Source organism: Mesoplodon densirostris, chromosome 4 (assembly GCF_025265405.1).
Source record: "Mesoplodon densirostris isolate mMesDen1 chromosome 4, mMesDen1 primary haplotype, whole genome shotgun sequence".
Lineage (NCBI taxonomy): Eukaryota > Metazoa > Chordata > Mammalia > Artiodactyla > Ziphiidae > Mesoplodon > Mesoplodon densirostris.
Window position 1 is genome coordinate 142,399,540 of NC_082664.1, and position 27,213 is coordinate 142,426,752.

The 27,213-nt window shown below is 41.4% G+C and overlaps 1 protein-coding gene across 1 annotated transcript in view; it reads left to right on the forward strand.

Annotated features, from left to right (window-relative positions):
• The window catches only part of AGBL1 (AGBL carboxypeptidase 1), a 707,098-nt gene that overhangs the window by 54,752 nt on the left and 625,133 nt on the right, over positions 1 to 27,213 (forward strand). Inside the window, exon 4 of the mRNA XM_060096125.1 lies at positions 14,670 to 14,707. Coding sequence (XP_059952108.1) covers positions 14,670 to 14,707 — 38 coding nt within the window. The remainder of the gene's footprint in view (positions 1 to 14,669; positions 14,708 to 27,213) is intronic.

The window sequence follows — 27,213 nt, forward strand, 5'->3', positions numbered from 1 at the left end:
AGAATCCTACAATATTTGTTTTTTTGTGAATGACAGCCTTTGGAAGTGCTGGTTGCATTCATGCTGGGGACTCTTAAGTCTTGGTACCAAGCGTGATGCTCTGTTACATCTCAACCAAACAGGTCCAGTAATGGTCAGACCTGTCTTTGCTCTGCCCTTCAGCAAGAGCAAAATCAGATACATTTCTATTCATTCATTGAGTCAGCAAATATCCTCCGGGTGCCTCTTCTCTGCTATGCAGCGAGATAGGATATCACAGCTTTCCTTTTGTGCTTCCAGATATTCAAGAGTGGATGGTATAATACATGCATTAAACTTAGAAGATTTCAAGTAAATACAGCAATTATTCTACTATAGTAATACAGGAGAAACTCTGTAACATTTTATTTTGCATGCATATGCATAATTATATACTGTGCTCATTATATGGTACATTTATATGTACATATTACAGTATAGGATTACAGTCACTCATCCATATATATTGTACTTTATAAATAATTTAAGGAAACTCAAGGGTTACTGTCACATAGAGTTCTAACCCAAGAGTCACAGCCTTATGCAGAAAGAGACCACCTTTTGTGAAAGCTTATTAGAATCCTCACTCTGCTCTCCCCTCCCCTGCATTAACCTTTCCCATCCTGGTCTTGGGGATTCTCAAAAGCTTTTTTTTTTTTAATCTTTATTGCAGTATAATTGCTTCACAATGTTGTGTTAGTTTCTGCTGTACAACAGAGTGAATCAGCTATATGTATACATACATCACCATATCCCCTCCCTCTTGAGCCTCCCTCGTACCCTCCCTACCTCACCCCTCTAGGTGGTCACAAAGCACCGAGCTGATCTCCCTGTGCTATGCGGCTCCTTCCCACTAGCTATCTATTTTACATTTGGTAGTGTATATATGTCAATGCTACTCTCTCATTTCATCCCAGCTTACCCTTCCCACTCCCCGTGTCCTCAAGTCCATTCTCTACATCTGCATCTTTATTCCTGCCCTGCCACTAGGTTCATCAGTACCATTATTTTGAGGTTCCATATATGGGTGTTAGCATATGGTATTTGTTTTTCTCTTTATGACTTACTTCACTCTGTATGACATACTCTAGGTTCCCCTACCTCATTACAAATAACTCAATTTCGTTCCTTTTTATGGCTGAGTAATATTCTATTGTATATATGTGCCACATCTTCTTTATCCATTCATCTGTTGATGGACATTTAGGTTCCATCCAAGTCCCAGCTATTGTAAGCAGTGCTTCAGTGAACATTGGGGTGCATGTGTTTTTTTTTTTTTAATTATGGTTTTCTCAGGGTGTATGCCCAGTACTGGGACTGCTGGGTCATATGGTAGTTCTATTTTTAGTTTTTTAAGGAACCTCCATACTGTTCTCCATAGTAGCTGTATCAATTTATATTCCTACCAACAGTGCAAGAGGGTTCCCTTTTCTCCACACCCACTCCAGCATTTATTGTTTGTAGATTTTTTGATGATGGCCATTCTGACAGGTGTGAGGTGATACCTCATTGTAGTTTTGATGTGCATTTCTCTAATGATTAGTGATGTTGAGCATTCTTTCATGTGTTTGTTGGGAATCTGTATATCTTCTTTGGAGAAATGCCTATTTAGGTCTTCTGCCCCATTTGTGGATTGGCTTGTTTGTTTTTTTGATATTAAGCTGCATGAGCTTCTTATAAATTTTGGAGATTAACCCTTTGTCAGTTGCTTCATTTGCAAATATCTTCTCCCATTCTGAGGTTTGTCTTTTCATCTTGTTTATGGTTTCCTTTGCTGTGCAAAAGCTTTTAAGTTTCATTAGGTCCCATTTGTTTATTTTTGTTTTTATTTCCATTTCTCTAGGAGCTGGGTCAAAAAGGATCTTGCTGTGATTTATGTCATAGAGTGTTCTGCCTATGTTTTCCTCTTGATAGTGTCCTTGATAGTGTCTGGCCTTACATTTAGGTCTTTAATCCATTTTGAGTTTATTTTTTTGTATGGTGTTAGGGAGTGTTCTAATTTCATTCTTTTACATGTAGCTGTCCAGTTTTCCAGCACCACTTAATGAAAAGCCTGTCTTTTCTCCATTGTATATTCTGGCCTCCTTTATCAAAAATAAGGTGACCATATGTGCATGGGTTTATCGCTGGGCTTTCATCCTGTTCCATTGATTTATATTTCTGTTTTTCTGCCAGTACCATACTGTCTTGATACCTGTAGCTTTGTAGTATAGTATGAAGTCAGGGAGCCTGATTCTTCCAGATCCATTTTTCTTTCTCAAGATTGCTTTGGCTATTCGGGATCTTTTGTGTTTCCATACAAATTGTGAGATTTTTTGTTCTCGTTCTGTGAAAAATATTATGGTAGTTTGATAGGGATTGCATTGATCTGTAGATTGCTTTGGAGAGTATACTTATTTTCACAATGTTGATTCTTCCGACCCAAGAATATGGTATATCTCTCCATCTGTTTGTATCATCTTTAATTTCTTTCATCAGTGTCTTATAGCTTTCTGCATACAGGTCTTTTGTCTCCTTAGGTAGGTTTATTCCTAGGTATTTTATTCTTTTTATTGCAATGGTAAATGGGAGTGTTTCCTTAATTTCTGTTTCAGATTTCTCATCATTAGTGTATAGGAATGCAAAAGATTTCTGTGCATGAATTTTGTATCCTGCTACTTCACCAGATTTATTGATTAGCCTTAGTTGTTTTCTCGTAGCATCTTTAAGATTCTCTCTATATAGTGTCATGTCATCTGCAAACAGTGACAGCTTTACTTCTTCTTTTCTGATTTGGATTCCTTTTATTTCTTTTTCTTCTCTGATTGCTCTGGCTAAAACTCCCAAAAGTATGTTGAATAATAGTGGTGAGAATGGACAACCTTGTTTTGTTCCTGATCTTAGAGGAAATGGTTTCAGTTTTTCACCATTGAGAATGATGTTGGCTGTGAGTTTGTCATATATGGCTTTTATTATGTTGAGGAAAGTTTCCTCTATGCCTACTTTCTGGAGGGTTTTTATCATAAATAGGTTTTGAATTTTGTTGAAAGCTTTTCTGCATCTACTGAGATGATCATATGTTTTTTCTCCTTCAATTTGTTAAATGGTGTATCACGTCGATTGATTTGTGTATACTGAAGAAACCTTGCATTGCTGGGATAAACCCCACTTGATCATGGTGTATGATCCTTTTAATGTGCTGTTGGATTCTGTTTCCTAGTATTTTGTTGAGGATTTTTGCATCTGTGTTCATCAGTGATATTGGTCTGTAGTTTTCTTTCTTTGTGACATCTTTGTCTGGTTTGGGTATCAGGGTGATGGTGGCTTTATAGAATGAGTTTCTGAGTGTTCCTCCCTTGGTTATATTTTGGAAGAGTTTGAGAGGATAGGCATTAGCTCTTCTCTAAATGTTTGATAGAATTTGCCTGTGAAGCCATCTGGTCCTGGGCGTCAGTTTGTTGGAAGATTTTTAATCACAGTCTCAATTTCAGTGCTTATGATTGGTCTGTTAATATTTTCTATTTCCTCCTGGTTCAGTCTTGGAAGGTTCTGCTTTTCTAAGAATTTGTCCATTTCTTCCAGGGTGTCTATTTTATTGGCATCTAGGTGCTTGTAGTAATCTCTCATAATCCTTTGTATTACTGCAGTGTCTGTTGTTCCTTCTCCTTTTTCATTTCTAATTTTATTGATTTGAGTCTTCTCCCTTGTTTTCCTGAAGAGTCTTGCTAACGGTTTATCAATTTTGTTTATCTTCTCAAACAGCCAGCTTTTAGTTTTATTGATCTCTGCTATTGTTTCCTTCATTTCTTTTTCATTTGTTTCTGGTCTGTTCTTTATGATTTCTTTCCTTCTGCTAACTTTGCCGGGTGGTGGTGGGGTTGTTCTTCTTTCATTAATTGTTTTAGGTGTGAGGTTAGGTTGTTTATTTGAGGTGTTTCTTATTTCTTGAGGTAGGATTGTATTGCTATAAACTTCCCTCTTAGAACTGCTTTTGCTGCATCCCATAGGTTTTGGGTCATCATGTTTTCATTGTCATTTGTTTCTAGGTATTTTTTGATTCCCTTTTTGATTTCTTCAGTGATCTCTTGGTTATTAAGTAGTGTACTGTGTAGCCTCCATGTGTTTGTAGTTTTTACAGTTATTTTCCTGTAATTTATATCTAGTCTCATAGTGCTGTGGTCAGAAAAGATAGTTGATACGATTTCAGTTTTCTGAAATTTACCAAGGCTTCATTTGTGACACAAGATATGATCTATCCTGCAGAATCTTCCATGAGCACTTGAGAAGAAAGTGTATTCTGTTGTTTTTGGATGGAATGTCCTATCAATATCAATCAAGTCCATCTTGTTTAATGTATTATTTAAAGCTTGTGTTCACTTATTTATTTTCATTTTGGATGATCTGTCCATTGGTGAAAGTGGGGTGTTAAAGTCCCCTACTGTGATTGTGTTACTGTCCATTTCCCCTCTTATGGCTGTTAGCATTTGCCTTATGTATTGAGGTGCTCCTATGTTGGGTGCATAAATATTTACAGTTGTTATATCTTCTTCTTGGACTGATCCCTTGATCATTATGTAGTGTCCTTCTTTGTCTCTTTTAATAGTCTTTATTTTAAAGTGTATTTTGTTTGATATGAGAATTGTTACTCCAGCTTTCTTTTGATTTTCATTTGCATGGAATATCTTTTTCCATCCCCTCACTTTCAGTCTGTATGTGTCCATGGGACTGAAGTGGGTCTCTTCTAGACACCACATATATGGATCTTGTTTTTGTATCCATTCAGCAAGCCTGTGTCTTTTGGTTGGAGTATTTAATCCATTTTCATTTAAGGTAGTTATTGATATGTATATTCCTATTACCATTTTCTTCATTGTCTTGGGTTTATTATTGTAGGTCTTTTCCTTCTCTTGTGTTTCCTGCCTGGAGAAGTTCCTTTAGCATTTGTTCTAAAGCTGGTTTGGTGGCGCTGAATTCTCTTAGCTTTTGCTTGTCTGTAAAAGTTTTAATTTCTCCATTGAATCTGAATGAGATCCTTGCTGGATCGAGTAATCTTAGTTGTAGGTTTTTCTCTTTCTTCACTTTAAATATGTCCTGGCACTCCCTTCTGGCTTGCAAAGTTTTCTGCTGTAAGATCAGCTGTTAACCCTATGGGATTCTCTTGTATGTTATTTGTTGTTTTTCCCTTGCTGCTTTTAATATTTTTCTTTGTATTTAATTTTTGATAGTTTGATTAATATGTGTCTGGGCGTGTTTCTCTTTGGATATATCCTCTATGGGACTCTCTATGGTTACTGGACTTGATTGACTATTTCCTTTCCCATGTTAGGGAAGTTTTCAACTATAATCTCTTCCAATATTTTTTCAGTCCAGTCCCTTTCTTTTTCTCTTCTTCTTCTGGGACCCCTATAATTCGATTTTTGGTGCATTTATTGTTGTCCCAGAGGTCTCTGAGACTATCCTCAATTCTTTTCATTCTTTTTTCTTTATTCTGCTCTGAGATAGTTATTTCCACTATTTTATCTTCCAGGTCACTTATCCATTCTTCTGCCTTAGTTATTCTGCTATTGATTCCTTCTAGGTAATTTTTTATTTCATTTCCTGTGTTGTTCATGATTGTTTGTTTGCTCTTTAGTTCTTCTAGGTCCTTATTAAACATTTCTTGTATTTTCTCCATTTCTCCATTATTTCCAAAATTTTGGATCATCTTTACTCTCATTACTCCGAATTTTTTTCAGGTAGACTGCATATTTCCTCTTCATTTGTTTGGTCTGGTGCGTTTTTACCTTGCTCCTTCATCTGCTGTGTATTTTTCTGTCTTCTCTTTTGCTTAACTTACTGTGTTTGGGCTCTTCTTTTTGCAGGCTGCCGGTTCGTAGTTCCCACTGTTTCTGGTTTCTGCCTCCAGGGGCTAAGGTTGGTTCAGTGGGTTTGGTAGGCTTCCTGGTCGAGGGGACTGGTGCCTGTGTCTGGTGGATGAGGCTGCATCTTGTCTTTCTGGTGGGCAGGAGTGCATCCAGTGGTGTGTTTTGGGGTGTCTGTGACCTTATTATGATTTTAAGCCGTCTCTCTGCTGTGTGGGGTTGTGTTCCTGTCTTGCTTTTTGTTTGGCATAGGGTGTCCCACACTGTAGCTTGCTGGTCATTGAGTGGAGCTGGGTCTTAGCGTTGAGATGGAGATCACTGGGAGAGCTTTCGCCATTTGATATTACGTGGAGCCTGGAGGTCTCTGGTGGACCAGTGTCCTCAACTGAGCTCTCCCACCTCAGAGGCACAGGCTTGACACCTGGCTGGAGCACCAAGACCCTGTCAACCACACGGCTCAGAAGAAAAGGGAGAAAAAAAGAAAGAAAGAAAGAAAAATAAATAAAATAAAATTATTATTAAAAATTAAAAAGTAATTTAAAAAGGAAGAAAGAAGAGAGCAACCAAAGCAAAAAACAAATCCACCAATGATAACAAGCGCTAAAAACTATACTAAAAAAAAACCAAAAGGACAGACAGAACCCTCGGACAAATGGTAAAAGCAAAGCTGTACAGCAAAATCACACAAAGTCCACCGCCTCAATTTTGGGATGATTCATTTTCTCTTCATGTATTCCAGAGATGCATGGTACATCAAGTTGGTTGTGGAGATTTAATCCGCTGCTCCTTCAGCTGCTGGGTGAAATTTCCCTTTCTCTTCTTTGTTCACACAGTTCCTGGGGTTCAGCTTTGGATTTGGCCCAGCCTCTGCGTGTAGGTCACCTGAGGGCATCTTTTTTTTTGCTCAGACAGGACGGGGTTAAAATAGCAGCTGATTAGGGGATCTGGCTCCCTCAGGTCGGTGGGAGGGAGGGGTATGGAATGTGGGGCGAGCCTGCAGCTGCAGAGGCAAGCATGAGGTTTCACCAGCCTGAGGCACCTTGTATTCTCCGGGGGAAGTTGTCCCTGGATCACGGGACCCTGGCAGTGGCGGGCTGCACAGGCTCCCGGCAGGGGAGGTGTGGAGAGTGACCTGTGCTTGTACAGAGGCTTTACGGTGGCTGCAGCAGCAGCCTTAGCATCTCATGCCCATCTCTGGTGTCTGAGCTGATAGCCGCAGCTCGTGCCCATCTCTGAAGCTGGCTTAGGCAGTGCTCTGAATCCCCTCTCCTCGCACACCCTGAAACAATGGTCTCTTGCCAATTAGGCAGTTCCAGACTTTTTCCTGGACTCCCTCCAGGCTAGCTGTGGTGCTTAACCCCCTTTAGGCTGTGTTCAAGCTGCCAACCCCAGTCTTCTCCCTGGGGTCTGACCTCCGAACCCTGAGCCTCAGCTCCCAGCCCCCACACACCCCAGCAGTTGAGGAGAGAAGCCTCTCATGCTGGTGAGTGCTGGTCGTCAGGTCTCCTCTGTGCAGGAATCTCTGCTTTGCCCTCTGCACTCCTATTGCTGGGTTCTCCTCTGTGGCTCCCCCCCACCCAATCTCCACCAGTGATGGGACTTCTAGTGTGTGGAAACCTTTCCTCCTTCACAGCTCCCTCCCACTGGTGCAGGTCCCGTCCCTATTCTTTTGTCTCTGGTTTTTCTTTTTTCTTTTGCCCTACCCAGGTACGTGGGGGAGTTTCTTGCCTTTTGGGAAGTCTGAGGTCTTCTGCCAGCGTTCAGTAGGTGTTCTGTAGGAGCTGTTCGACATGTAGATATATTTCTGATGCATTTGTGGGGAGGAAGGTGATCTCCACGTCTTACTCCTCCGTTATCTTACCAACATCTCTCTCGCTGTTGGTAGTTTGATAGGGATTGCATTGAATCTGTAGATTGCTTTGGGTAGTATAGTCATTTTCACAATGTTGATTCTTCCAATTCAAGACAGGAATTCCATATGTTTTTATCATCTTTGATTTCTTTCATCAGTGTCTTATAGTTTTCTGCATACAGGTTTTTTTCCTCCTTAAGTAGGTTTATTCCTAGGTACTTTATCCTTTTTGTTTCAATGGTAAATGGGAGTGTTTCCCTAATTTCTCTTTCTGAGTTTTTATAGGAATCTGTTTTGATTTGCATTTCTCTAATAATTAGTGATGTTGAGCAGCTTTTCATGTGCTTCTTGCCCATCTGTATGTCTTCTTTGGAGAAATGTCTATTTAGGTCTTCTGTCCATTTTTGGATTGGGTTGTTTGTTTTTTTAATATTGAGCTGCATGAGCTGTTTATATATTTTGGAGATTAACCCTTTGTCCGTTGCTTCATTTGCAAATATTTTCTCCCATTCTGACGGTTGTCTTTTCGTTTTGCTTATGTTTTCCTTTGCTGTGCAAAAGGTTTTAAGTTTCATTAGGTCCCATTTGTTTATTTTTGTTTTTATTTCCATTACTCTAGGAGGTGGATCAGAAAAGATCTTGCTGTGATTTATGTCAAAGAGTCTTCTTCCTGTGTTTTCCTCTAAGAGCTTTATAGTGTCCGGTCTTATATTTAGGTCCCTAATCCATTTTGAATTTATTTTTGTGTATGGTGTTAGGGAGTGTCCTAATTTCATTCTTTTACATGTAGCTGTCCCAATTTTCCCAGCACCACTTATTGAAGAGACTGTCTTTTCTCCATTGTATATCCTTGCCTCCTTTGTCATAGATTAGTTAACCATAGGTGCATGGGTTTACCTCTGGGCTTTCTATCTTGTTCCATTGATCTATATTTCTGTTTTTGTGCCAGTACCATATTATCTTGATTACTGTAGCTTTGTAGTATAGTCTGAAGTCAGGGAGTCTGATTCCTCCAGCTGCGTTTTTTTCCCTCAAGACTGCTTTGGCTATTCGGGGTCTTTTGTGTCTCCATACAAATTTTAAGATTTTTTGTTCTAGTTCTCTAAAAAATGCCATTGGTAATTTGATAGGGATTGCATTGAATCTGTAGATTGCTTTCGGTAGTATAGTCATTTTCACAATATTGATTCTTCCAATCCAAGAACATGGTATATCTCTCCATCTGTTGGTATCATCTTTAATTTCTTTCATCAGTGTCTTATAGTTTTCTGCATACAGGTCTTTTGTCTCCTAGTAGGTTTATTCCTAGGTCTTTTATTCTTTTTGTTGCAATGGTAAATGGGAGTGTTCCCTTAATTTCTCTTTCAGATTTTTAATCATTAGTGTATAGGAATGCAAGAGATTTCTGTGCATTAATTTTGTGTCATGCAACTTTACCAAATTCATTGATTAGCTCTAGTAGTTTTCTGGTGGCATCTTTAGGATTCTCTATGTATAGTTTCAGGTCATCTGCAAATGGTGACAGTTTTACTTCTTCTTTTCCAATTTGTATTCTTTTTATTTGATTTTCTTCTATGATTGCCATGGCTAGGACTTCCAAAACTATGTTGAATAATAGTGGTGAGAGTGGACATCCTTGTCTTGTTCCTGATCTTACAAGAAATGCTTTCAGTTTTTCACCATTGAGAATGATGTTTGCTGTGGGTTTGTCATATATGGTCTTTATTATGTTGAGGTAGGTTCCCTCCATGCCCACTTTCTGGAGAGTTTTTATCATAAATGGGTGTTGAATTATGTCAAAAGCTTTTCCTGCATCTATTGAGATGATCATATGGTTTTTATTCTTCAGTTTGTTAATCTGGTATATCACATTGATTGATTTGCATATATTGAAGACTCCTTGCATCTCTGGGATAAATCCCACTTGATCATGGTGTGTGATCCTTTTAATGTGTTGTTGGGTTCTGTTTGCTAGTATTTTGTTGAGGATTTTTGCATGTATATTCATCAGTGATATTGGTCTATAATTTTCTTTTTTTGTAGTATCTTTGTCTGGTTTTGGTATCAGGGTGATGGTGGCCTCATAGAATGAGTTTGGGAGCGTTCCTTCCTCTGCAATTTTGTGGCAGAGTTTGGGAAGGATGGGTGTTAGCTCTTCTCTAAATATTTGATAGAGTTCACCTGTGAAGCCATCTGGTCCTGGACTTTTATTTGTTGGAAGATTTTTAATCACAGCTTCAATTTCATTACTTGTGATTGGTCTGTTCATATTTTCTGTTTCTTCTTGGTTCAGTCTTGAAAGGTTTTACCTTTCTAAGAATTTGTACACTTCTTCCAGGTTGTCCATTTTATTGGCATAGAGTTGCTTATAGTAGTCTCTTAGGATGCTTTGTATTTCTGCGGTGTCTGTTGTAACTTCTCCTTTTTCATTTCTAATTTTATTGAATTGAGTCCTCTCTCTCTTTTTCTTGATGAGTCTGGCTAATTGTTTATCAATTTTTTTTATCTTCTCAAAGAACCAGCTTTTAGTTTTATTGATCTTTGCTATTGTTTTCTTTGTTTCTATTTCATTTATTTCTGCTCTGATCTTTATGATTTCTTTCCTTCTGATAACTTTGGGTTTTGTTTGTTCTTCTTTCTCTAGTTCCTTTTGGTGTAAGGTTAGATTGCTTATTTGAGATTTTTCTTGTTTCTTGAGGTAGGCTCATATAACTATAAACTTCCCTCTTAGAACCGCTTTTGCTGCATCCCATAGGTTTTGGATCGTCGTGTTTTCATTGTCATTTGTCTCTACGTATTGTTTGTTTTCCTCTGCTTTCTTCAGTGATCTCTTGGTTATTTAGTAACCTATTGTTTAGCCTCCATGTGTTTGTGTTTTTTTTACACTTTTCCCCCTGTAATTCATTTCTAATCTCACAGCGTTGTGGTTGGAAAAGATGCTTGATATGATTTCAATTTTCTTAAGTTTACTGAGGCTTGATTCATGACCCAAGGTGTGATCTATCCTGGAGAATGTTCTGTGTGCACTTGAGAAGAAAGTGTAGTCTGCTATTTTTGGATGGAATGTCTTATAAATATCAATTAAATCTATCTGGCTATTGTGTCATTTAATGCTTGTGTTTCCTTATTAATTTTCTGTTTGGATGATCTGTGCATTGGTGTAAGTGAGGTCTTAAAGTCCCCCACTATTATTGTGTTACTGTCAATTTCCTCTTTTATAGCTGTTAGCAGTTGCCTTATGTATTGAGGTGTTCCTATGTTGGGTGCATATATGTTTTTAATTGTTATATATTCTTCTTGGATTGATCCCTTGATCATTATGTAGTGTCCTTCCTTGTCTCTTGTAACATTCTTTATTTTGAAGTCTCTTTTACCTGTTACGAGTATTGCTCTCTTTTGATTTCCATTTTCATGGAATATCTTTTCCATCCCCTCACTTTCAGTCTGTATGTGTCCATAGGTCTGAAGTGGGTCTCTTCTAGACACCACATATATGTGTCTTGTTTTTGTATCCATTCAGCGAGCCTGTGTCTTTTGGTTGGAGCATTTAATCCATTCACATTTCAGGTAATTATCGTTATGTATGTTCCTATGACCATTTTCTTAATTGTTTTGGGTTTGTTTTTGTAGGTCCTTTCTTCTCTTGTGTTTCCCACTTTGAAAAGTTCCTTTAGCAGTTGTTGTAGAGCTGGTTTGGTGGTGCTGAATTCTCTTAGCTTTTGCTTGTCTGTAACGCTTTTGATTTCTTCATCGAATCTGAATGTGACCCTTCCTGGGTAGAGTAATCTTGGTTGTAGTTTCTTCCCTTTCATCACTTTAAGTATATCATGCCACTCCCTTCTGGCTTGTGGAGTTTCTGCTGAGAAATCAGCTGTTAATATTATGGGAGTTCTTTGTATGTTATTTGTTGTTTTTCCCTTGCTGCTTTTAATAATTTGTCTTTGTCTTTAATTTTGCCAATTTGATTACTATGTGTCTCAGCATGTTTCTCCTTGGGTTTATCCTGTATGGGACTGTCTGTGCTTCCTGGACTTGGGTGGCTATTTCCTTTCCAATGTTAGGGAAGTTTTCAACTCTAATCTCTTCAAATACTTTCTTGGGTCCTTTCTCTCTCTCTTCTCCTTCTGGGACCCCTATAATGTGAATGTTGTTACGTTAACAGCCAGAGGTCTCTTAGGCTGTCTTCATTTCTTTTCATTCTTTTTTCTTTATTCTGTTTCACAGCATTGAATTCCACCATTCTGTCTTCCAGGTCACTTATCCGTTCTTCCACCTTAGTTATTCTGCTATTGATTCCTTCTACTGTAGTTTTCATTTCAGTTATTGTATTGTTCATCTCTGTTTGTTTGTTCTTTAATTCGTCCAGATCTTTGTTAAACATTTCTTGTATCTTCTCAGTCTTTGCCTCCATTCTTTTTCGAAGGTCCTGGGTCATCTTCACTATCATGATCCTGAATTCTTTTTCTGGAAGGGTGCGTATCTCCACTTCATTTAGTTGTTTTTCTGGGGTTTTATCTTGTTCCTTCATCTGATACATAGCCCTCTGCCTTTTCTTCTTGTCTGTCTTTCATGTGGTTTTTGTTCCACAGACTGCAGGATTGTAGTTCTTCTTGCTTCTCTCCCATCTTTGGCTAATGTGGCACTTACCATGTATTTTCTGCTGTATCATGTCACTGTTTGGATTCATGTTTATTTATTATGTTATCATACTATTAGCTACCTTCTAGAGGGTTGAGATCTGGGAGTCCCCTTGAATCTTCCTCGCAACATCAAAGAGTAACTGAGCCAGATTGACACTGTCCTCTAAACCAGTTATTCTCAAAGGTTAATATGCATATGAATTATCTGCTAGAATAAATGTACTGATTCAGCAGGCCAGAGATGGGGCTTGAGAGTCTGCATTTCTATTTGGCTCTCAGGAAATATGAAGGTGCAGGTGGGAGACCCATGCTTTGAGTAGCAAGACTCTAAACTTCCCTTTAACCCCTCTCTCTTCCTTCTTCCTCTACGTCACTCTTTTGGCTAGGGACCCTGTTACTTCACATCCTCCTAACTGACCTGCCTGAAGCCTGTTCTTCCCCACCACCAGTGTATCCCTTATAAAACTATTATCTACCAGAGCCCTACCTCCATGGTGAACTCACCCAAACAAATGTGCCATGCAAATCGTAAATGCAGAGTTGCCCTAAGACCTGACCTGTGATCTAAGGACCTGGCTAGGTATTTTGCTTGGGACATCCCCATTCTTCCTTTTCCTGCTTCTGTGGTTTCCTTCTTCTCTGCTAACCTCCTCTGATGAACTCAATATGGCTACTCTGCTTTTCCCCAAAGTACTGATATTCATTTTCTCCAAACCCACGCCAGGCCCTCTGCACTGTGGCTCACAGATTTTCCACACTGGCTTGGGCTGCCAGCAACACCTTCAACGTGCCCTTTCTTAAATCCACTGTTGCCCCGCTCTTAGGGAACCATTGGCCAAAACTGCGTGCCTTAGCCAGGCATGATGGTAACCACTTGCATGGATTGTCTCCCAGCAAGAGACAACTTTGTCTCCTTGGACATTTATTTCCAAGTGTTAGACAAGAAGCGTTCCCCTTCTCGGGGCCTTGGAAGAGGTCCTCCTTCCTGCAACAGCACTATGTCGTGTTACAAAAAAGCGTAGCTGAGGAAGCTGAAAGTTGATTAGAGGAAATCAAGGTTGGGAAGGAGAAATGATGTAGTCTATCGGTGAAAACTAGCCTAGCCTTCTTTATGACTGCCCTGCAGTTGTTTGGTCATGGGTTTGCATCAGTGAGTTTCAGGCCACTGCTTTGCAGGATTCCTTCATGGGTTATGGGAAACAGTAAGGTTTCAAGTGCCTACTTTCTGTTTTAGTTTATTTTTATTCATTCCTTTGTTATTATTATTATTATTTTTACTGTCAGCTCTATTGCTCAGTAGTAAATAATGTATTGCAAAGAGAATTGTCCGTTATCAACTGGGCAGAGACCAGGGCAAAGAAAGTACCGAGAGAGATTCTGGAGAACAATGGATGTGGAGGAAGCAAAGATGGGAAGTGAGATTCCTGGGTTTGGGGCCCCAGTTCTGCTCACATGTCTATATAATCTTGGAAGGGTGATCTAGCCTCTTTGGCCTGTTCCACCAGTTCTCAGAAGGGTGCTGGGGACATATCACTGTTTAACAGGCCTTAAGCATAAGTTAGTAGGGCTGTGCAGAATACTTCTCTTCTTTAATAAAAAAAAGGACACATTCTCCCTCCCACAGTGTTCTCAGTGCCATGAAGTTTTCCTCTGCCCTGTAAGTGGGTCTTTGTGTGACCTTCCCAGGCTCAGGGAGTAGACTGAAGGGTCACTAAGACCTGAGCCAAATGCATTTTCATTCTGTATGCCTCCTCTCACTGCAAAGGCTGTCAAATTCCTTCATGGAAGAAAACAGTGAATTTGGAAGGAAAATGCAATGTAACCATTTTTTACCCTAAGGAACCAGCTTCGCTTCCCAATGTGTGAATGTTTTCTAGTGTGTTCCCAGGGCCGTGATGTCTCAAGAAGTTTGCAGTGCACTGCTGTACTCACTCAACCTCCAAGTCTCACCCCCTCCCAACCCATTCTCCAGAGTCCCCAGGGTTTCCAGGTATAAGTCAAGGGACTGCAAGAGCTCTGGCTGGAAGGAGCACAGCGTGAGGAAGTTGATGGAAGGTGGGAGGCAAGAGGGGGAGGGGAAGAGACTTTCAGCAGAGAAAGGGACTCTTGAGACCCATTTGCAAGACAAACACTTCACTCAGTGTGATTTCTACATTTGTGCCCCTTTAATGGTCAGCAGTAGAATCAATGGAATGCCTGCTACCTGGTTAATATTGGGGCAGTTAGGTGGCAGCAATGAGCCGGCCAGCTATGGGATCCATGGGCTGACAAAAAGACCATTGAACATTGACCTTTCCACTTTTCTTTCTCTTTCCCCAGGGCAGCCACTGAAGTTCTGGCAGCATTGCTGAAATCCAGTAAGTGCCTCTTTTGAAACATGGTTATTTCTTTCCCCTCTGAGTTGAGTGAAAGATGCTCTTCTGTCTCCATGGCTCATCTTCAATCTGGACGGCAGTAGAACCATTCCTGGATCTTTGGGGTGAGATGGAGGATATTACGGCAGTTCTAACTCGGGGCTGCAAAGAGAGAGTTAATCTCTGTCTCTGTGGAGGTGCCATTCATAATGCTGCCAAGACAACTGACTCTAACTGGAGTATGTTGTCTACTGCAGACCCGAGGAACTCTCCAGCTCCTTCTAATTGGCCCAGCAGGACCAACAGCCCAGGACTGTTGGAATAAACTGCAGGTTCCAGTGGGATTGTCCTATGGAAGAAAGGTTTATGACAGTGGGTGGGAAGCATGATTCTTGCCTTTGATTCACAACTCAGCTAGTGAGTATATTCTTGGGTAGATGGGGTGTTGGAATCGCTTGGACAGTGTAGATGCTGATAACAAATTTATATTAAAAAATTGGCTCTTTCCTCAGTTACTTGAGTGATTGCAAAAGAATAGCTCTGGGAGTCTGAATAATTTGAGAATTGTTTTTGTTTGTTTGCCTTGTAGCTCTGGTCTAATTACATTGGGAGTCAATTTCATGTGTGCAATATAGTAGAAGGCACCATGCACTTGGGAGTGAAGAAGTTTCAGCTTAATGTTTTTATTTTTTTCCCCTCCTTACCTCTTCATCTATTTTAATTTGGCATCTTGGAAACCAGCTGCTTCAATTGTGATATTTGTTTCTCTATAGGGAGCCCAAGGCATGTGGATAATAGGTGAACTTTAATAAAACTTACAAATAAATAAATGATAATCAAAACACCTTCTCCCCCAACCATGTATCTCTGTCAACTCTAAGTGCAGAGAAAGAGTCACATCACATAGTGCTTCCCTTTGTAGACTGAAAAAATAATTGAAGCTTGAATTCATTTGGTTTGTTGGAACTTGATACAGTACACAAGTCTATCCACAGCTGCCTGACCTGCAGGGAGAGTGAAGGTGGTTAGAGCAGGTTGGGGAATGAAGAGTGAGGGGTTAGGAAGCCCTCGAGATAGGAGGCGGGGAGAAAGTGTTACCTGCGGGTTATGGGGAGAGAACGGTTCATTCTCCATACTGAACTTGACTCAGGTTTGGCATCTGGGTTTTCATTATTTACCTGCTCACTCTGTCTGCTCACCTGATTATAACACCAGGTGTTCGAGGAAGCAAGGTGAGGAAGTTCTTGGATTGCAGGAAGTAAAGATGCTGAGAACGGCTGGGTAAGCCAGCCGGCGAGTGCTGTGCCTTAGGAAAGTAGCTTTCTCCTGGATCCTCCCTGCCCAGCTTTGGCAGTAGAGGCCTGATGTTTCATGGGGTCAAAGCCCTGCTAGTGTTATCAAATGCAGGGGGTGGGGTCCCGCTGCTTGCTGCTTACAAAATCAATTACATACTTGCAAATGTTGGTAGAAAGGAAAGATGCCTTTAATCAGAATGCTGGCAATCTGGGGAGATGGTAGACTCAGCCTCCCCCCAAAACCACTTCTGAAGATTCGTCCATGATACTTCTAAAGGGAAGGAGGGAAGTAATCTCAGTTAGTCATTGAGATAGGGGGTCAGAATCATCACCATCCCTCACTGTGTGCAGGCTTGTAGACTTCTGGTGATCTTCCTCTAAGATGTTACCTTGTTCATGCAGTTTGGTCACACAGTCCGTTCGGGAGATTACTGACGGGGAAGCTAGGGAAGAGATCTGGTCATCTGTTAATTACTTATTCTTCATTTCTACTTCTTTGATCTATGGAAAGAACCGATGAGTTAGGCAAGGTATTGTGTGATTAAAAGATTTGAAAGGTGTACTTGAGCCGGAGATTGTAGAGAATTGGGGTGCAAAATTAGTTAAATGGTGCAAACGAACTTATTTGCAAAAGTGATATAGAGTCACAGATGTAGAAGACAAACTTATGGTTACCAGCAGCGAAAGGGTTGGGGAGGGATAAATTGGGAGATTGGGACTGACATATACACACTACTATATATAAAATAGATAACTAATAAGGACATACTGTATAGCACAGGGAACTCAATAATCTGTAATGACCTATATGGGAAAAGAATCTAAAAAAGTGTGGATATATGTATATGTATAACTGATTCACTTTGCTGTACACCTGAAACTAACAACATTGTAAATCAACTGTATTCCAATAAAAATACAAAAAAAAAAGTTAGTTACAATCTAGCTATGTTAAAGTGAGGAGAAAGTGGCTTCCTGCTGAGAGCAGTTTCCTGCAAAGAGCTGTTTACACTAGCTGAGAAAGGCTGACTTATTTTTCTACCCATACACACACCCCCCTGAAGCTCAGAGTTGAGTGTCCTGATACACCATGTGTAAAAATCTGAATGTAGTCACATGACAGTTATTAACTATTTCTGTGTAAAACATGATGCACGGGCCCAGGAGAAACCAATAGCCAGTGCAAATACCGTCTGATTCAGGCTTAGAGCCTTAAGTGGGTTTCCAACGTGCTAGTTGTGCTTAGCAAATGGAGTACACTGCACTAGGGGCTCAGTTGTAGAGTTTCTAACTTCTACTCTCCCTCCAGAGCTCAGCTCAGACCTCATTCCCTCTGAAAACACTTTCCCTGGCTACAAGACCAGGCTGGATGCCCCTCCTCTATGCTCCCATAGGCTCTCCCAACACAACATTGATTATGCTGCATTGAATTTGCTGTTGCCCATCTCTCCCAGCAGATTGCAAACTTTTGAGGGCAAGGGTCATCTTTGCTGATTGTTGTATTACTTGCATCAGCACAATAAAAAGCCTAAAATAAATATTTGTGTACTAAATGTTTAAGTGAATGAATGAGTTATAATATCTACATGTATAAAAAAAGGCAATACCGCCCCCTACTACCCTGTACTACTGAATCCAACGACCCATGCATAGAACCAATGATATTAGTTCTAATCTCTGTTTAACTATACAAATGGACTGTCAGGGAAATGATAGCCTGCCATCCTCCACATATAAAACAAGTTTTATTGTCACATTAGAAGGATATATAGGCTTATTTGCTAATTCTGCTGAGCTGTCCACATAGACTTTTGTCTGAGTCTCAGGTTCATCCTAACACGAGAGAGCTGGATGAGGACTTCTCTTATGGTCTTTCTACCACTAAATACTCAGCCTTCATGTCTATCAGGGTTTCTCAACCTTAACACCCTTGCATTTTGAACTGGATAATTCTTAGTTGTTGAGGCCTGTCCTGTGCATTTTGGAATGTTTAGCAGCATCCCTGGCCTTTTCTCACCAGGTGACATTGCCAGTTATAATGACTAAGATTTGTCTCTAGACACTGCTAATTGTCCCCTGGGATGTGAAAATTGCCTCCTTCTGAATCACTGTTGCATATTTGATCACACATTAGCTGAAGCTCATTCAGGGTTTCAGATGATCCCTCCCAAATACTTTTATTGGTATTTCATAGCAATGCTCTTCTTGCATAATTGATCTTAAATTCCCCAGCACTGGTGTCATTCCTGTGGGTTCACATGAAGTAAGAATATGATGGCAGAAAGTCTTTATGAACATGCAGAAGTTACTTGGGGGGGAGGAGGTTCTAGAGATCTAGAGGATCTTAGAACAAGGACAGCAGAAATTTCCATTGCAGGGCTTCCCTGGTGGCGCAGTGGTTGAGAGTCCGCCTGCCAATGCAGGGGACACGGGTTCGTGCCCCGGTCCGGGAAGATCCCACATGCTGTGGAGCGGCTGGGCCTGTGAGCCGTGGCTGCTAAGCCTGCGCGTCCAGAGCCTGTGCTCCGCAACAGGAGAGGCCTGCGAACTGCAAAAAAAAAAAAGAAAGTTCCATTGCAAGTGCCAACTCCCATGTGTGGGTAGGATTCTGAGATCATATTTGAGCTCAGCAGGCAAGAGGGCTGTTTTTTCTTTTTTAAATTTATTTTTTATTGAAGTATAGTTGATGTACAGTATTATACAAGTCACAGGTATACAATATAGTGATTCACAATTTTTAAAGGTTATACTCCATTTATAGTTATTATGAAATATTGGCTATATTCCCTGTGTTGTACAATATATCTTTGTAGATTATTTTATACCTAAAAGTTTGTACCTCTTAATCTCCTACCCCTATACTGCCCCTCCCCACTTCCCTCTCCCTACTGGTAACCACTAATTTGTTCTCTATATCTGTGAGTCTGCTTCTTTGTTTTTATATTCACTAGTTTGTTGTATTTTTTTTTAGATTCCACATATAAGTGATACGATACAGTATTTGTCTTTCTCTTTCTGACTTATTCATTTAGCATAATGCCCTCCAAGTCCATACAAGTTGCTGCAAATGCAAATTTTCATTCTTTTTTATGGCTGCATAGTATTCCATTGTATATGTGTATACCACATCTTCTTCATCCATTCATTTGTTGATGGACACTTAGGTTGCTTCCATATCTTGGCAATCATAAATAATGCTGCTATGAACATTGGGATGCATGTATCTTTTTGAATTAGTGTTTTGTTTTCTTTTTGGATATACACCAGGAGTGGAATGGCTGGGTCATATGGTAGTTGTATTTTTAGCTTTTTGAGAAACCTCCATACTGTTTTCCACAGTAGCTGCACCAGTTCCCACAAGCAATGTAGGAAGGTTCAAGGGTGCTGTGTTTAAATAGCAAAGTCTTTCATGGATTTGGGGAGGAGCAGTTGCCATCTTTGTTCTACCAGCCTAACCAAAGTATTGTGTGGCATGTAAGGTCTGGGTATGGATGGTACCACTGCACTTAGGCTGGGTTTGCTGTGGGGGGGATGAGTGTCATGGAATTCTCTAGTTGCTTCAAATGCCTTCATGCATAAGTAAGACTTGACATGGAATGTCTGTCAATTTACATCCCAGATGAGTTTGTGTCCACTGAACCTAAATGCAGGAAGTCAGTTCCTGTCTAAAATTCAAACCCTCACCATCTGGCACTGATATCTGGGAATATTTATGTGAACCTTTATCTCCTGAAAGCAAACTCTTTTTAGCTGGTGATTATTCTGGCCTTGATACTTATCAGTATAAAAGTGGGCCATTTTAGTATATCTCTATAATAAAAGGAGAACATTCCCCAGTTAAAATAGAGCCAGAAGGACATATCTACTACCTTGGGGGCAGTAAACATGGGTGGGCTTGTGAATCTTAGGTCAACAAGGCCCTATGACGTAGTGGGTGGTGGGAGGCAACCCTCACCAGTAACGGGGAGAGCAGGGCTGAGGGATCTGGGAGCCTTGGAGCTGCCCACCATAACAGAAAGAAAGGGAAAGAACACCAGGTTGCATAAGAACAATTTTGTTATTTTGTCTCAGCCCTTTCTTCCATCAAGTAGCTATTGCATGAGAAGTCAGTGTAGGAAAGGTAGATGGCGGACAGAGAGAAACGAACCAAAAGACAGCTCTCATCTCTTTCCTTTTCCGAGGAACAGCATGCAAAATAAAGCCTTGGAAGTCCTAGGCCTCTTTTCCAATTATTTCCGAAATTTAGAATCCTAAAAATTGAAGTCATTGCTCATTCAAGGGTCCTTTTTGTATGTATGTGGGCTAGAATGGTCTAATCCAGATTGCATACTTTTATTGTATCAGTTCCCTACCTACGCATGTGCAAACACTAAATTTTCCTGTATTGAAAGCTTTGCCCTTTTATGCTTTATCCTGCACAAAAACATTTAGCTTTTTATTACCAAAACTTAATAAGGCTTTGATTAATAAATAATGCTTCCACTGCAGGCAGTTTTTTCTCTAATTAATAAAATAAGACATGGTCCTTTGCCCCTGTCCCTTTTTAAAAAAAATTAACTTCTTTATTGAAGTATAGTTGATTTACAATGTGTTAATTTCTGGTGTACAGCAAAGTGACTCAGTTATACACATATATACATTCTTTTATTTATTCCTTTCCATTATCATTTATCCCAAGATATTGAATATAGTTCCCTGTGTAATACAGTAGGACCTTATTGTTTATCCATCCTATATGTAATAATCTGCATCTACTAACCCCAAACTCCCAGTCCATCCCTCCCCCAATGCCCCCTCCTCCTTGGTAACCACAAGTCTGTTCTCTATATCTGTGAGTCTGTTTTTGTTTCATATTTCATTTTATTTTATTTTTAAACCAAGTTATGTCTAGTTTATTTATTTACTTTAAAAATTTTTATTGGACTGTCGTTGATTTACAATGTTGTGTTAGTTTCTGCTGTACAGCAAAGTGAATCAGTTACACGTACACATATATCCATTCTCTTTTAGATTCTTTTCCCATATAGGTCATTACAGAGTATCGAGTCGAGTTCCCTGTGCTATACAGCATTTGTGTCATATTTTAGGTTCCACATATAAGTGATCTCATATGGTATCTGTCTTTCTCTTTCTGACTCATTTCACTTAGTATGATAATCTCTAGGTCCATCCATGTGCCCTTGTCCCTTTTTCTATCTGCATCCACTCTGCCTTTCTCTCTTTTATCTGTGTCTCTACCTGGACTTCTGTGTCTCTTTTTCCTTTTTTTTCCCTCATCTTCTTCTCCTTTCTCATTGGCCTCTCCACCTCTCCCTTTTTCTTTCTGCTCCCTAACACCCTTTTGTGAGCATTAGGTATAAATGCAGTTTGGAGAAGTGGTGGCCTGGCAGTGGTGCTTGGAATGAGCGTGCGCCGTGGGATTCTGCCTGATCTGTACTGGCTCCAGGGATGAATCTTCACGTAACGCCTTGGTAGTAACCTTGCTGCCCAGCTTTAAAGGTCACATTCTCGCAACAAGGAAAGACCTGAAGCACTTTCTGGTTCAGGCCCTACATCTTAGTAAGAGGATGATGGGTCTACTTCAGACCACTCTCCAACTTCAGCATTAGCATTCAGAGGAGTCTGGGAGTTTGCATAAGTTGGGGCAATGGGGAGGGTGCAGGGAATGGGAAAGTGAGTTAGTAAAGGGAGGGAGACAGAGAAGAAAGAAGGGAGGGAGAGATGCAAGGGAGCTCGTGGGAAGTTTGGCAGGAAGAGGAGGTTCTCTGGTGTCTTCCTCGGTGAGCTCTGCCCGGCTGGCTCACGGGGTCAGCGCAGCCTGTTGCTGGCGGGGGTATAGGAAGGAGGGGACTTCTGGCGCCTAGAGTCCTGATCATGGACAGACACCTCAAGCTCTCAACGGTCCTCTACTATGGCCTGGCAATCAGCAGTGTAGGGACTGGAGGACTTGGTGGCCAGATAGTTGCTCTACAGCAAAATGTCAGAGAAGGGGCCATGTTTGAAAAGCCCCAACTGAGGCTTTTGTAGGAATTCTAGGAGCTCTGAGGAGTTCTCAGAATGGCATCAGTGTTGTAGGATGGTTGGCCGTGTGATTCCTTTGAACTTCTGACATACACCAGTAGCCGTAGGGTGGCACAGACTTCACAGGGCTCACATGTACAATCTGTGTTCCCACGGGGCCTGGAATCTGTCCTCCTGGCTTCCCAGGCTGCCTGGACAAGCCTGGTGCCCCAGGGTTCTGCCCACGGAGTGTTTCCCCTTCAGTTTCCAGAGGAGGGCCATGGAGTCAGACCATCAGAGCTGGAAAAGACCTTCGAGGTTGTTTAGTGCAGTGGTGTTCAAACATTTTTTTCTTTGAGAACTCAGAGCCCTGTCTGTCCATTTCCCAATGATTCTCCCCTAAGGTGGCCTCTGAGACACGTTCACAAAAATATTGGGCTCCCTGAGAACCCAGAAAACTACTAATCTTTCTAAAACTTGAAATATATTTGACACTGAACACTGTGTACCTGTAACACATTTACGTTCTAGATTTACGTTCTAGATTTGCTACATCTATGTCGCTGTATTGCTGTTATAGCAATAATTTGCACCTCTGTCACATCACATAAGTATCATTTCCTTTTAGTGGTTGGAATAATTAAGATCTAGTCTCTTAGTGAGTTTGATGACTACAATACACACTGTTGTCTAGATCCCAGAAAACGGTTGGTCTTATCCACCCCTCTCCGCATTTTCACACAGGGAAACTGAGGACCAGAGAGAGGGAGTGACCCACCCAGATCTCTGAGACTTAGAAGGTTTCCTGTCCAGCTAACACTGGTTCTTTCTTTTGTCTCAGCACAAATGTCTCTGTCAAGGGTATTGACAACCCCCCATCTCTGCCCAGGGTTAGGTTTCCAATTAAACCTTTTCACTATATTTATACTAACTATAAATATACTAACTATAACTAAGAAGTAACTATACTGTAATCAGTGAGTCCTATATTTTTGCATATGTGTTTGTGTGTCTGCATTTTTGTGTACGTATGCACGTATTTTCCCTGCAGGGTCTACCTCCATGGGCACTGGGGTCCCTGTCATAGCGCGCACACCTCACATTGAGCTGTACCCAGAGAACCTCTAACACACTAATGTTAACTAAAGAAGGATTCCAGTTTCGTGACTTAAGCCTCATACATTTGCTTCCAATATGCCTTAATGAAGAGGCCAGCCCAATTCCTGTCCCCAGAAAGAATCAAACTGTGGTGTGATTATAGACCTGACGTCCTTTCTGCCATCATAACTTCTGGAGAAGCAGGCCCTGTATTTCTGCGATGATCCAGAAATCTGCTTCAAGTAATATTGCTAGATTTTTGCATTTGTCACACTGGGATGGACTGCTGTGATCGACTTTGTATGAATGCAGACTAGCAAACTACATCCATCACACGGTGGGATTGAAATGACAACGCACATGTGTACCATTTATCGACTGCTTAGCGTGTCAGCCACTGTATATACCACTGCATGTACATGCCTAGTAACGGGGTATCATCATTACCATTTCACAGGTGTAGGAACTGAGGCCTGGAGAGGTTGGGCTACAGAGCTTACCTGCTGTAGACCCTGGGACCTGAGCTCTGTGCACACCAAGGAGAGGTGAACAAGGGTAGGTTTATTTAGCCCAAAGAAGATAAGATCAAAATCTGAAAGGAAGCTAAATAAATACTTTCTAAGTATTAGAAGGATTTGTGTGCGTGTGTGTGTGTGGTGGGAGCACCTGTCATTTAGTTTAGGAAAGAGCATCACACGGTCCATCCCATACAAGCATCTGAAGGGGACCCAGTGAGAGGTGCCAACACACCAACATGGCTGTGCAAAGGGCCAGAGTCTCTGCTGTGAGGCTGAGCATCAGGCGAGGCTGATGAATGACGGGGTGAGTGAGAGGAGAAGGGAACAGGGCCGGGAAGGATTACAGCTGCTAGTTCCCTTTCCCTGCTGGCTTTGTCAGGCCCCCGAGTTGGGGGTGGGTGCTGATCGTCCCTGGCCACAGACCGCAGCTCATGTACTTCCTCTTCCTGCCATGTGGTGGTGCTGTTCTTCTAGTTATCTTGGCCGCGCTAGTCCAATATTTATTTTCGGTGAGTAATTTGTTTATCAGGAGGTTATTTTAATCTAATTTTGGCCATATTTGCTATTCCACACTATCTGTGCTTCCCAGCGTTAGCAGCTTGCATGTCTTGAAGGAAATTAGCTGAAGATGGTCCCGGAGGCATTCGCTCAGCCATTATTTAAGGGAGCTGGGAGGAGGCAGGGTGAGCGGAGCCCAAGCCCGGTGTTGGAAAAGTTGCTGGAGTTTGTTGCACTCCCAGTGAGGTTAGCGGGGTTGAGAGGGACTTACCGAGGGTAGGGAGCATCTCGCATCTCGCGCAGCTTTTTTGAGGGCTGCCTCTGGTAGAGAGCAGAGAATCCTGCAGTTACTTTTCCCCATCTCCCCTGAACCCTTGTGATAACCTGTTACCTTCTTCACCTTTGCTGCCAAGGCCAAAGGCACGACTTAAGGAAGATGCCCATCTGCCTTCCCATGGTTCACAGGCATCCCACATCCCATTTGATAATATGTTTCATGAACTGTTCTCTGCGATCCCTCAAGGAAGAGGGCAGGAAGTTGGGGAGTGATAAGAGAATTATTGTTTATGAGAGTACCTTCAGGGAATAATGATCATAACTATTAATTACAGAGCAGTGGCACTTGCCAGGCACGTTATATTCCCATTTTACATACAAGGAAGTTGTAGTTAGGAGAGGTTAATCATTTTTTCCCCAAGATCCCATGAATGGTAAGTGGAGAGCTGAAATTCAAACTCCGTTGTGACTGTCTTCAAAGCAGAAAATCTTCCTATTTCAAGGATGAGTCTCACCTTCCACATGGAGTCAGGAAACCTGGACTTGGCTGATGGGCATGGGACCTGAAATTAGTTCTTTGTCATTGTACTTGACTTCAGTTTGGTTTTCCAAAAGTGGGAGGGCTGTACAAGTTGAGTGGTTTGAGGGTGCTTTAGTAGAAGAAACTTTTTTTTTTTTAAAGAAATCCTCTGAGGAGATGACACATCTAAAGCAGATAAAACGGGAGCAGAAGTGGGAGATCCCAGTGAATCACAGCCTGGCCTTTCCCTTTTCACCTCTTCTTTCCCTGGCTCGTGATTGATGCTGAGAAACTTCCATGGACGTTCCTCAGGGCTCGAAAGAATCAAGTTTGAAAACCTCTGAAATAAATATTCTCATGGGACACTTTCAGAGCTCAGTAAATTGTCAGAGATTATAATTTAAAGACGGGCTGATGCATCCTTTAGGAGGTTTGGAACACGTGCTCGTTTTTACTGTGTGGTGGTCCTAAGGAAGAGCTAGTCAAGTTTGACTCAGAGAGAGATGTAAAATTGTTATCTTCATCCTTGAGCCTTAGTCAAGTAACTTTTGAGTCTCTTGGGATTAAGACGCTGAAATAAACAGTTAAACTGGACCTAATTAAATGAGAAGGGTCAGCTTCCGGTGGAAATGACAATGAATGTTAGTATAGGCAAGATGGTGAACTACCTTCCCAAGATGGCCAGGATGTTCCCAGGCACCCACACGGGGTCTAACAGAACTGTGGATGGCGGTGGTGTGTTTTCCTTGCCTGACATAAACTGTTGTCTGCAAAAAACATTGTTGTACTAAGGTTGCAGCCAATCCTGGTTCTCACAACTAAGCAGGCTGCTGTGTTTCAACCAGACTATCCTGTTTTCTGGCACTAAAGACCTGGTTCTATCTCTAGGGCTTTCCCTCTGGCCTGGTTATCTATCTGCCTGTAGGTTTGGGCCATTGATGTTGCTTTGACAACAGTGTGAACGTGTTCAAGGAAGCTCAGGCTCGTGTGTGAAGGTCGTGTGTGTTTGCTAAAAGCTCAAACCTCTTACTCTAGAAGGTTGATCCACACACACTTACGTACTTTGTTTTCATTCTGGGGAATCAGGGGTTAACATCCAGGATTGCTGAGCTCTAAATGTTCTGGATTTCAGAATTTGTGTCACCCTGGCATAATGAATGACTGGCTATGGATTGACAAAGATAAGATATCACAAAGATTGAAAGAGATAGACAAAAAGATAAACATCTCAGAGCTCTGAAAGTGCACAGTAGCTTCCTCATCCCATTCAGGATTGACTGTACAATTATTTGTTTATGTCAGGATGTAAGTCAGATGCTTCCAACAGACTTCTAATAATAGCAGTTTGCAGAGCACTTTTTCATATATTATCTCATTTAATGCTCACAGTAGTCCTGCAAGACAGGTAAATATTTAACTCTTCTAGAGCAGCAGTTCTCAGCGTGAGTGATTTTGTCCCAAGGGAACATTTAACAAGGTCTGGAGACATTTTTCATTGCTACATCTGCAGGGGGTGTGGGCGGTCCTGGCATCATGTGGGTAGAGGGCAGGATGCTGCTAAATATCCTACAATGCACAGGGCAGCTGCCCCCGACCCTACGACATAATATTCGGCCTCAGATGTCCATAGTTCCAGGCTGGGAAACTGTTCTATACAAAACATTGAGGTTCAGAGAGGTTGGCTGACTTGCCCAAGATTGCATGATGTGTACTTGGCACAGTGGGACTGAAATCCCACTTCATTTCACTACCAGAGGGTTTCAAATCTTTTATTTTTATTTTAAAGAAAGAAATTTTAGGTATTAAACTTGAAATGAAAACCTTGACAGAGCCATTGCATGTAAACAGCTGATGGTGGAGCTGTTCTGGTGGCAGCAGGGGTCAGAGACCCTGCTCAGCCTCTTCCTTAGCCCCTCCCCCTAATCCCAGGGACACCCAGGCTGCCTGGCAACTGCTACGCCCATACAAGGAGACCCAGAGAACAATAGGCCCCTGTTGGCATCCACAGATCTTCTGGATTTCCCTGAGCTGTTCCATTTTTCTGAGTAGAGGATGACAGCATCTGAGTGTGTGTTTTAGTGAGATGTGTTGGGCAGTGGAGGGGAGGCATGCGGGTCAAGTAGGAGGCTGCTGCTGGCACATTCCAGGCGGTAGGGAAGGGGCACTCGGAGGACCACGGGGGATAGGAGTGGAGTTCAAACAAGGAAGTGCAAGGCTCACGCTTGCTTCGGGACTTTTCAGTGCTGTGCTACCGTATGACATCAGGCCAAAGGACAGCGGGCCAGGAGCACAGAGGCTGAGCTC